At 36.6% G+C, this 12,315-nt stretch overlaps 1 protein-coding gene across 2 annotated transcripts in view; it reads left to right on the forward strand.

Annotated features, from left to right (window-relative positions):
* Positions 1–12,315, forward strand: part of ACAD11 (acyl-CoA dehydrogenase family member 11) — a 97,236-nt gene that overhangs the window by 20,396 nt on the left and 64,525 nt on the right. For both annotated transcript variants that reach the window (XM_029940277.1, XM_029940279.1), the window contains exons 6-9: positions 1,350–1,491; positions 2,597–2,718; positions 4,504–4,610; positions 6,045–6,171. In XM_029940277.1, the coding sequence (XP_029796137.1) occupies positions 1,350–1,491; positions 2,597–2,718; positions 4,504–4,610; positions 6,045–6,171 (498 nt within the window). The remainder of the gene's footprint in view (positions 1–1,349; positions 1,492–2,596; positions 2,719–4,503; positions 4,611–6,044; positions 6,172–12,315) is intronic.

Here is a 12,315-nt window from a genome sequence, read left to right on the forward strand (position 1 = left end):
ATTAGTTTGGTGTATATCCTTTCAACTTGGGTATTGGCTTATAACCTTTTTAGTTAAAAATAGGATCAACTATACATCTTCTAAATATTCTAAAATTGCCTTTTCTCTTATATTTGCAATTGAATAGCCTGTGTTCTTTTTTTTTAAGTTGATTTATTTTGAGAGAGACAGAGACAGCACAAGTGGGAGACAGAGAATCCCAAGCAGGCTCTGCACTGTCAGCACAGAGCCCAACATGGAGCTACAACTCATGAAATCATGAGATCATGATCTGAGCCCAAAAAAAGAGTCAGACATTTAACTGAGCTACCCAAGCACCCCAAATAACCTGTTACAAAGTAGAATGAGGAGAGTTTTCTGTTTTATTGGTTCCAAAGTACATGACTATTTTATCATGCTGCTATATAATTGTTAGTTTTATCTTCATAAAACAAATAACATCTTTTAATTTTTTATTTATTTTTTGAGAGAGAGAGAGACAGTGAGCAGGGAAGGATCAGAGAAAGAGGGAGACACAGAATCTGAAGACAGGCGACAGGCTACAGGCTCTGAGCTGTCAGCACAAAGCCCGACGAGGGGCTCGAACCCACAAATGTGAGATCATGACCTGAGCCGAAGTTGGACGCTTAACCGACTGAGCCACCCAGGCGCCCCTAACATCTTTTAAACAATTATATTTTTGTATCTACAACATGAAATAACTCATTTTAAAAATTACTATTGCCCTAAGAGTGTAATATTTGTTATGCAGTAAGATTTTTCACCAGAGCAAAATTTTAACTATGCATGATTTGGTATAGGTGCTTGAATTATAAGTATTATAATTTCTTTAAAAAAAATTTTAATGTTAATTTTTGAGAGAGAGCGCTAGTGGGGGAGGGGCAGAGAGAGAGGGAGACACAGAATCCAAAGCAGGCTGCAGGCTTTGAGCTGACTGCCCAGAGCCCGATATGGAGCTCGAACTCATGAACCGTGAGATCATGACCTGAGCCGAAGTCAGGTGCTTAACCGACTGAGCCACCCAGACACCCTGGTATTTACTACAATTTCTTCTTAACTATAGTTAACTCTTAGTTGAACAATTTCAACTGCTTTTGCCTCTTATTGGTAGAAATAATAAGGGTATGTAATGTAAAATGTAGGAGAACTGAGGGCCAATAATGGAGCCAGAGGACTTGGCTCTACATGATCAAAGCTAATGAGTTATTTGATCAATGCAATGTGCCATTGTAAGTAAAGACTGCAAACTATGGCCTCACATTTACTTTTGATGAAAAACAGGATTTTATTTATTTCTGTGTTTTAGTTTTATATTAAATATGTAAAAACCTTTTTATTTTTAATTGCAGTCTCGAGTTATAGCTGTACTGGATTGGGAGCTTTCAACCATTGGTCATCCTTTGTCAGACTTAGCTCATCTCTCCCTGTTCTTCTTTTGGCCAAGGACAGTTCCAATGATAAATCAAAGTTCTTATTTTAAAGAAAACATAGGTATGAAACCATGTTGCCTAAATTGCTATTAATGTAGAATTATATTTATTCTTCATAATTAAAAGGTAAGATTGTATAGAAATTTTAGGTAAGAACATTTAATTTGTTTCTTGAAATGTTTCTAAATGATTTTATTCTTGATTTTTCTGAATATAGCATTTTACTTTTAGTAATTTATGGTAAAATATAACTTTATATACATGATTCTTTTTAGGAATCAACATTCAGAACATGTTATTTGGATTAATGGTTATTATATTCAGTTTTATATACATATGCAATATTATTACAGTTAGAAATAGTCACCATAAATACAAATGAAAACCACACTGAGATACCACCTCATGCCAGTCAGAGTGGCTACAATGAACACATCAAGAAACTATAGATGCTGGCGAGGGTGTGGAGACACGGCACCCTCCCACACTGTTGGTGGGAATGTAAACTGGTGCAGCCGCTCTGGAAAACAGTGTGGAGGTTCCTCAAAGAATTAACAAGAGAACTACCCTATGAGCCAGCAATAGCACTGCTAGGGATTTACCCAAGGGATACAGAAACGCTGGTGCATAGGGACATATGTACCCCGATGTTCATAGCAGCACTTTCAACAATCGCCAAATCATGGAAAGAGCCTAAATGTCCATCAACTGATGAATGGATCAAGAAGATGTGGTATATATATACAATGGAAAACTACATGGCAATGAGAAAGAATGAAATCTGGCCATTCGTGACAACGTGGATGGATCTCAAGGGTGTCATGCTAAGTGAAATAAGTCAGGGAGAGAAGGACAGACACCATATGTTTGTACTCATATGTGGAACAGGAGAAACTTAACAGAGGACCATGGGAAGGGGAAGGGGGAGGAAAAGAGATAGGGAGATGGAGGGAGACAAATCATGAGAGACTCTTGAATACTGAGAATAAATTGAGGGCTAATGGGGGAGGGGGAGAGGAGAAGGGGAGTGATGGGCAGTGAGGAGGGCACTTGGGATGAGCATTGGGTGTTATATGGAAACCAACTTGACAATAAACTATAAAAGAAAAAGGAATGTTCACAGTAATATCTTCTATTAAATTTTATAGTATGTGCTATTTTTATAGGGATACCATCAATGGAAGAAATCATTTCAATATATTGCCGCTACAGAGGAATTAATTCTATTCTTCCTAACTGGAATTTCTTTATTGCCCTGACGTATTTTAAAATGGCTGGCATAGCACAGGTAATTCATAGCACAGGGGGAGGGGGGAGAGAAAGACATAAAGAGAAAAAGAGAAAACTATGTGAAGATTGGTTATTTCCTGAATATCCAGTTTAAGAAAGAGTTAAAATCCTTTAATGATGTTTGCTTCAAACTATAAAACCATTTATTAACAAAGGCTATGATAAGGAAAGAAATAATTTTGAACATCCTGAAGGCAGCACAGTACCTGGAATATAGTAGCCTCTTAATATATGTTTTTGAGAGAAGAGTAAAATTTTCCATTTTCTAACAAGGTCATATTTATGTGATTAATTTTAAGAGGAAACTGAGCATAAATTTAGTTTATTTTAATTATGGCCTCATCTAAAATGTATTCTTCTTTATACTGATTTAGTTTCTATGTGCTTTGAATCTCAGGAGTTTAAGAAATTGAGATGCTTCATCAGCGACAAAGGGCTAGGGCTTGGTGGAATACGTAAATAAGAGATTTCAGAAACAAAAAATAATGGGAAAAGAAGAATTAAGGTTTATTAACTTGTCTGCAGAGTCCATGCTATCCACAAACAACTGAAATGTCTTTTAGGATATTGTTGTATTACATTTCATCCTGTGTTTTAGAATCATGTTAATTATATTGATTGGATGGGTTTCTCAAAATAGGGGTTATGGTAGGTTTTTTTTATATTTATCAGCTTCCAGAAATGGCTTTGAATTGAAAATGGATTTTTACTTCAAACAAAAGTTTGAATGGATTATGTTGAAATTAACATGTATGTCATACACTATATGTGGTAACCTTAGAGATGATCATAAATATTCCATTCTAACTACAAATATGAAATTAGAAATGATGGAGAAACTGTTAGGGTGCATTATTGCATATAGAATTACATGAAGAAATAAAACTAAGGAAATTCAGTTGATTGTGTTTGGGTGGAAGGAATAGGGGAGAGGAGAGTGTGCTATGTTGAAAACATAGAACATGAAGAAGAGGGGCTCAGTTGGTTAAGCGTCCCACTCCTGATTTCAGTTCAGGTCATGATCTCCTGGTTCCTGAGTTTGAGACCCACTTTGGGCTCTGCATTGACAGTGCAGAGCCTGCTTGGGATTCATTCATTCATTCTTTCTCTCCCTCTCTCTGCCCCTCTCTCCCTCTCTCTGCCCCTCTCTCCCTCTCTCTGCCCCTCTCTCCCTCTCTCTCCCTCCCTCTCCCTCTCTCTCCCTCTCTCTTTCTCTGCCTCTCCCCTCCATGTGCTCTCTCTCTCTCTCTCTCACAATAAATGAACTTAAAGAACATGGAGAAGAAATAAAAACGAATTAGCATTCAACTAACACTGGTCAAGGAGGCAGATAACTAATCTAGGAGTCAAAAAAAGTGAGGGAAAATATTTTTAGAGATCATGTCATTGCTTCTCTTTAGTTTTATAGGTTTTTTTATAGGTTTTTTTTTTTTTACTTTATTTTGGTTTCTGTAGATTTTCCTCCTGTATGAAGGGAAAACAGTGATCTTTAGAGGTGATATAATTTGACAATTTGGTATCTTTGTTAACTTGTGAACTCATTTTCAAGTTTGATTTGATTTTCAGTTCTGTTAGGTTAAGATTGTGTCAACCAAATTATGCATGTATACTCTTTAATTTAAGGAGGTATAATTATCCCTGCATGTAAATAAGTAGAGTTGATGATCTGATTTACATCTTGATACCTTGTGAGTTTAGGGACTCACATAGCTGGGAAACTAGAAAGGCTGGATAGCTGAAGAATAGTTTTCAATGAATCTTAACTGCCCTGTGTTATTTATAGGGAGTGTATAGTAGATATCTTCAGGGAAATAATGCATCTGAGAAAAGCTTTCTGTTTGCCAAGTTTGTGCAACCTCTGGCAGAAACCGGATTACAACTCTCAAAACGGTAAGCAAAATCAATTCCTTGGATAACTCAAATTAGAGCCTTTATTAGATATAAAGATTGAAAACTTTGCGATAAGGACCATTTTTATTGCTTATACCAGGATTGCTGCTGCCAGTCACAGTAGTTTTTTGGTAAATTTCTTATATGCCTGAAAATAAAATGACTTCAAATATCAAAAAAAAAAGCTTATTCATGATTAAAAATAATATTTTTGCCACCTTGAGTATATAAACTTTTAAGTAGTTGGTAAACTCTCAAATGTTTCTTTTTATTAATAAGTTACTTACATATGACTATTTAAAATTACATATGATGGGGACACCTGGGTGGCTCAGGCGGTTTAGCATCCAACTCTTGATTTTGGTTCAGGTCACGATCCCAGGGTCATGGGATCGAGCTCCATATGGGACTCTACACTGGATGTGGAGCATATTTGGGATTCTCCCTGTGTCCCTCTCTCCCACTCACACATTCTCTCTGAAAAATAAAATAACAAAAGATTTCTTAACTTTAGCAGTATTGTTCTCTTCCATCATATTTCATGAAATTTTATTCAGTCACTTCATAAGTGTCTTTGAAATCCATATCTCCCTTCATGGAGCATTTTTCGAGGCATCTAATTCACTTGCCAACCACACACTCCCATCTAAGTGGTGGGATCCATAGCACTTACTGAGTGCGTGGATGACGCTGTCCCTGGGATCCTGTCTGGGCTGTAAGGTCCCATGGCATAACATTAGTACAGTTAGGTCTTACAGTTCATTTATAGATGGATATGTGTGTTCTCCTCAACGTAAGTGCTGACTGTGTTGTCTTCATAAAGGTCTTTATTTATTTTTTTTTAAGTTTATTTTTGAGAGAGAGACAGAGGATGAGCAGGAGAGGGGTAGAGAGAGAGGGAGACACAGAATCCAAAGCAGGTTCCAGGCTTTGAGCGGTCAGCACAGAGCCTGACATTGGGCTCAAACTCACGAACCATGAGATCATGACCTGAGCCGAAGTCAGACGCTCAACTAACTGAGGCATCCAGGTGCCCCCATAAACATTTTTAAAGATCTTGTTTATAATGACAGCCAGCAGTATTTGTGAGGAATATACTAAGAATAATTACTAAATTTGCATTCAATTTCTTCATTTCTTTTTATTTTTTTAGAGATTATGATTAGTGACTTTAATAAACATTCAAACTACCACTGATGGAGCTCAGTCCAGGCTTAATGTTTTACCCAAGTAGTGCTTTCAGCATTAAAGCTTAATGTTCAATGTAAAGGAATGCTGCATTCATTCCATAATATGAAAAACTTAAGAAATTTCAAAATGTGGCTACTCCAGAGGGATATTTTGGGGGAGTTGGAGAAGTCTTCACATTATATTCAGAAGTATAGAATAATGATTTTGGACACCTTTGTAACCTTTTTTTTTTTTTTAATAAAGGACTTTTGGTACTACACCATCACAGATTGATACTTCCCAACAGTTGTTTGTACAGAGTAAGACAGGCCAGGAAGTTCTTACTAGGGTGAAGCATTTCATGAAACAACACATCCTTCCAGCTGAAAAAGTAAGTACCATACAAACAAGCAGAAGGTATTTGTGCTCAAGGACAGTTGATGAATGGTGTCTGTTTTCTCTGCTTCTAGGAGTACCTGGTATCCTATCCTGTCCTTACCTCATTCCTCTCTTTACCTTAGCACTGAGCTACTGCAGAAGCTGGTAAGCTTCTAAAATATGCCAAGAGAATGCTACAGATAAGTTGTTGCCAAATTCAGTCAAAGGGAATTAACTGCTGTAAAGTTCAGATCCTAAGTATATAAGAGTAAAACATTACTTTAAGGCCTATTCCTAAGGCGGTGACTTTCAGCTTTTTTTTTTTCTTTATTGACTCCTTTGAGAACTAAGAAAACTGTAGAGTAAATAAGATGGACATAACCAGAAAATTTTGCATATCATTTTCATCTATTCACAGATATACTACTTCTCTCCTCATAAGCTGCTATTTTAAGGTGTTCAGTAAATAACACTCAGTAAATAACTCAGTAAGTTCACAGAGGGTAGAGAAGTAACATGGCACATTCATTCAGTTAGCTAACATGTAATTATCAGGTACCCTAGTAATGGGTTAGGCATCTGCAGAGCCATTGAAAGTAAAAGAAAGAACAAGACAGAGCTAATGCTTCCACAGAGCTTTCACTTCAGCACAAAAGAAAGACATTAAATAAGGACGATAAATGCTGTGAAGAAAAGATAAAAGCTGTTATGAAAATACATACAGCTGGTGGGCCAGGTGTGTGTGTGAGTTGAACACTGGCATAGAAATTTTAATCGTTTGATTCTAGTCCATCCCTTCTACAAGTTAGATGGTCATGGGCAAATAACTTTAATTCTCAGTGCCCAATCTTTTCATCTGTGCTGTGAATAGATATGAATAGATATACAATAAATTCTTATTTTAATTTTCCATGATTCTGAGAAGTCTAGAGTTGGTCTGACAGAATCAAACAGGAAACTGAAAAAGACAAAAGTTCTTTCAATAAAAATATTCAGAATTGATATGTTTTTATGAGGCAGTTACTATTGTTGCTTGAATTACACAAATACCATATTTTTAGTAGAGATCTGGCATGAGAAGACTTTTGCTGACTGAGTGGAGTTTAGTTTTTGGTTGTTTTTTTTAAAGAAAATACTACCTAAATATGAGGAAATTCTTTCTAAAATAGTCACTTTTTACATGTGTTCAGTGATTAAGATATCACTTTGGAAACTTTATGATCTAATTAGTACATGTACAATTTTGAGTTTTAAAATTCTGAACTTTTGGCTGTTACAAAGGAAATGTGACACTTTTGGTTCAAAATGGCAGCCCTGAATTCAGCATTTACCTCCTTTCCCTTAAAATCCTATTAACAATAAAGAAATTTATAAAAAATAGCATAAATTGCTAAAAGCACAAAAACAGAAATGGGACATATCAGAAGACTAAAGGTTTTGAAAAGAGAATGGAAATTGAATTTGGAAAGCAGAATGAATCGTACCAAAGAATAACCCTTAACAGAAAGCCACATCTCAAAAGCATTTTGAAATAAGAGAAGGATGTAGTATAGGCGGTAAACTTTTTTCATAAAAAAAAAATTGATTGGCTGGTATGAAGAGCAAGAGTGAGAAGGAAAAGAAATCAAGATGTTTGACTAATTAACCTGCATGTGGGCCATGGGATTAGGTCTCTAACACTCCTGCACAGCAGTGGTGTTTGCTCCAAAGAGAAGGCTGTAAGAGTACTCTAAAAAAGCAAATGATCAACTTAGACTTGTCGTGATGATCATTTCATAACGTGTATAAATGTCAAATCACTATGTTGTACATCAGAAGCTAGTGTAATATTGCGTGCTGACTATTCTCCAATTTAAAAAAAGACAAAGCAAAATGGGGAAATTGAGGCTCAGAGAAATTCAGCAAGTTGCCTACATCAAAGAGAGAAGGAAGCCAATGCTTAGAATGGTGTGGAAATCCTGGATATTAGAGTTAGAGCATAGGTTCTCATTCAGACTTGGCCTAAATTCTACCCTCAGCAGAATACTTCCTTCAAACATTCAACAAACATTGAGCATCTCTATCTGCTGGTCACTGTGCTAGATGGTGGGGACATGTGATATTAAATCTTACAATGTGACAATATTAAGCAAGGAAGACAACTTGATATCTTCACAGTCAAATGCGAGAGGAAGACAGTGAATCAACAGTAACACCACTAGTTAATATGCATTAAGAACTTACTCTGTCAGATACTGTACCAAGAACTTGAGGTACACTAACTCATGTTAATACCTGTTGAGGGGGTACAATTATTACTCTAGCTTGAAAATGAATCAGAGAACATTTAAGCTATGGGTAATACAGTTAGAGCTCAAAAGAAAGAAGGAAAGAAGGAAGGAAAGAAAGAAAGGAAAGAAAGAGGGAGGGAGGAGGCGGGGAGGAAGGAAGGAGGAAGGGAATTTAAGGAAGGAAGAAAAGAAAAAGAAATGAAAGAAAAGAGATGGAGGAAGGGCGTGGAGGAAGAAAGGGAGGAAGGAAGGAGGAAACAAAGGACGAACTAAAAAGAAAGAAAAGGGAAAAAACAAATTATCTGTTTCAAAGAAGCTAGGGCTTCAATATGAAGGTTAGTGCTCTAGAGTCCTCCATTTTTGGCTTTTTTTCTCTTTTTTTAGTGGGGGTTTGGTGTAGACCCCCAGCTTGCCCATCAGTCTGCCTGATTCCTGCCTGCTCACCCTGAAATGAAGCATATTTGTTGACATGCTTGTGCTTGGAACCAGCTGGTTATTCAAGAGAGAGGCCAGAATTGGTAGAAGAAACGAAGTAGCCTTGCTCTTTGATATATAGATGTGAATGGGAAATCAAAGGAAACATGCAGCACAGAAAAGAAGTGTCACAAATTGGCTTGTGATACATCTGCTGAACTTAATAGCATGCAACTATGAAAATATTTACAGTTTTCAGTGTAGAAGAAAATGCTTTATTATAAGTAAAAAGCAGTCTATAGCTTTAAAGGGAAGATGGTCAGTATTTCGTGTGGCAAGGAATGCCACAGTCATTGTCTCATTGCAGATTGTTCAGATCTGGAATATATCCACTCATAATAATGTGAGCTTTTTCTTCCATTAAAAATCTTAAACTGGGATGCCTGGCTGGCACAGTCAGTGGAGCATGCGACTCTTGATTTTGCAGTTGTGGGTTTGAGTCCCATGTTGGGTGTAGAGATTACTGAAATATAAAATCTTTGAAAAAAATCTTAAACAGACATCTGTAAAAATGTTTTATTCTGTAGAATGATTCTGAACAATACTAATCCCTGTCTGTGAAGAGTTGCAATTGAATTACTGGATTAGCTTTCTCAAAATGGAAGGGGAAAAGTCTGTAAAATTCTATCCAATATTATTATAACTAAGTTGATAAAAGTTAAAAGTCATGTCTAGAAAACAAGATTATGTCACATAGTACACCAATTTTTTAGCAGTACACATCTTTAGTAAGACTCTTAGTGACTTTTTCTTAATAACTTTTACGTATTTTTCCAAATTTTTATAACGGGAAAAATAAGCTTCATTTAAACTATTCAAATGACCTTTAAAATTCCTTAGATATCTTCAAGTGAGAACATAAGAACCCATTATTTATGAAAATGTTTAAAAGGCAATTCTCCCTATTTAAAATGGATAAGGAGTCCTAAAAAATAGCATGTAAAACCAGAACTAGCAACATGTTCCTGAGAACGCACTTTTAACGTAATGACATTAGTCATTTTTTCCTACTCAGTGTAATAATGTACTAGTAAAGAGCTGTTGTTGCTTCTTTTTAATAGACTTGAGTTTAAAATGAAAAACATGTGGCAAAATTGTTTGTAGCCTCAGATTTAAGATTCTGAACCAGCATACTTCAAAGCCATATCTCAGTGAATGAGGAAGTTACGTTAAAGGAGCTATTTGGGGAGAATTGATCAGGCACCAAACTTATTTTCTGCTTTCTTCTTTGACCAGTAAACTGTTTTTCAGACTCTAAGAACTAAGGAGAACTTCTTTGTCATAAGATATTTTATTTTAATTCTGACTCCTGCCATACTGCAGATAGATTTTGTAGATCTCTTGAATGGATAGATTTTACAACAGGAATTTCTTTTTTTTTTTTTTTAATGTTTATTTATTTCTGAGACAGAGAGTATGAGGACGGGAGTGGCAGAGAGAGAGACGCAGAATCTGAAACAGGCTCCAGGCTCTGAGCTGTCAGCACAGAACCCGATGTGGGGCTCAAACCCACGAACTGCGAGATCATGACCTGAGCCAAAGTTGGAGGCTCAACCAACTGAGCCACCCAGGCACCCCCAGAACAGGAATTTCTAAATCATACAAGTTTTTAAATAATAATATGAACATTGGCATATTTTAACTTCTCAAATCTGTAGGATCATAAGGAGGTAGTCAGAGATGAGGAATTTGTAAATGTATTGCGTAATGTATTTCTTATCAAACACAGTAACATTGACTATTTCCATGGCAATACAAGGGATGGAAGTAATAAACAACCCAAAACAGGAAATCTCCAATTGAACTGACTTCCTACACAAATGACTGTTTACCTAGTGTTTATCCTAGTGGCTTTGAAAGAGCTGTCCTTTTGTTGATTGTTTCCTTTGCCATGCAGAAGTTTTTTATCTTGATGAGATCCCAACAGTTCATTTTTGCTTTTGATTCCCTTGCCTTTGGACATGTGTCGAGTAAGAAATTGCTGCAGCTGAAGTCAAGGAGGTTGTTTCCTGCTTTCTCCTCTAGGGTTTTGATGGTTTCCTGTCATACTCAGGTCCTTCTTCCATTTTGAGTTTATTTTTGTTTATGGTGTGAGAAAGGGGTCTAGTTTCATTCTTCTGCATGTTGCTGTCCAGTTTTCCCAGCACCATCTGTTAAAGAAGCTGTCTTTTTTCCATTGGATACTCTTTCCTGCTCTGTCAAAGTTTAATTGGCCATACATTTGTGGGTTCAATTCTAAGTTCTCTATTCTATTCCATTGGTCTATGTGTCTGTTTTTGTGCCAATACCATATTGTCTTGATGATGACAGCTTTGTAGCAGAGGCTAAGGTCTGGGATTGTGATGCATCCCGTTTTCGTTTTTTTCATCAATATTACTTTGGCTATTTGAGGTCTTTTGTGGTTCCATACAAATTTTAGGATTGTCTGTTCTAGCTTTGAGAAGAATACTTGTACAATTTTGATTGGGATTGCATTGAATATGTAGATTGCTTTGGGTAGTAATGACATTTTAACAATATTTATTCTTCCAATCCATGAGCGTGAAATGTTTTTCTATTTCTTCATGTCTTCTTCAATTCCTTCATAAGTTTTCTATAGTTTTCAGCATACAGATCTTTTACATCTTTGGTTAGGTTTCTTCCTAGGTATTTTATGGTTGTTGGTGCAGTTGTCAATGGGACCAGTTACTTGATTTCTCTTTCTGTTGCTTCATTATTTGTGTATAAAAATGCAACTGATTTCTATACATTGATTTTGTACCCTGCAAATTTGCTGAATTCATGGATCAGTTCTAGTAGGCTTCTGGTGGAGTCCGTTGGGTTTTCCATATAGAGTATCATGTTGTCTGCAAAAAGTGAGAGTTTGACTTTATCTTTGCCAATTCTGATGCCTTTTATTTCATTTTGTTGTCTGATTGCTGATGCTAAGACTTAACCAATGGAATGGGAAAATATAGTTGCAAATTACATATCAGATAAAGGCCTAGTATCCAAAATCTATAAGGAACTCACCAAATGCCGCACCCATAAAACAAATAATCCCGTGAAGAAATGGACAGAAGACATGAACAGGGGCACCTGGGTGGCTCAGTCGGTTAGGCCTCCGGCTTCGGCTCAGGACAGATCTCACGTTCGTGGGTTCGAGCCCCGCGTCAGGCTCTGTGCTGACAGCTGGCTCAGAGCCTGGAGCCTGCTTCCAGTTCTGTGTCTCCTTCTCTCTCTGCCCCTCCCCCTCTCATGCTCTGTCTCTCTCTGTCTCAAAAAAAAAAAAAAAAAACATTAAAAAAATTAAAAAAAAAAAAAGACATAAACAGACACTTCTCCAAAGAGGACATCCAGATGGCCAACAGACACATGAAATGATACTCAACATGACTTATCATACATCATATAAGTCAAAACCACACTGAAAT

This window comes from Suricata suricatta, chromosome 5 (assembly GCF_006229205.1).
Source record: "Suricata suricatta isolate VVHF042 chromosome 5, meerkat_22Aug2017_6uvM2_HiC, whole genome shotgun sequence".
Taxonomy (NCBI): Eukaryota; Metazoa; Chordata; class Mammalia; order Carnivora; family Herpestidae; genus Suricata; species Suricata suricatta.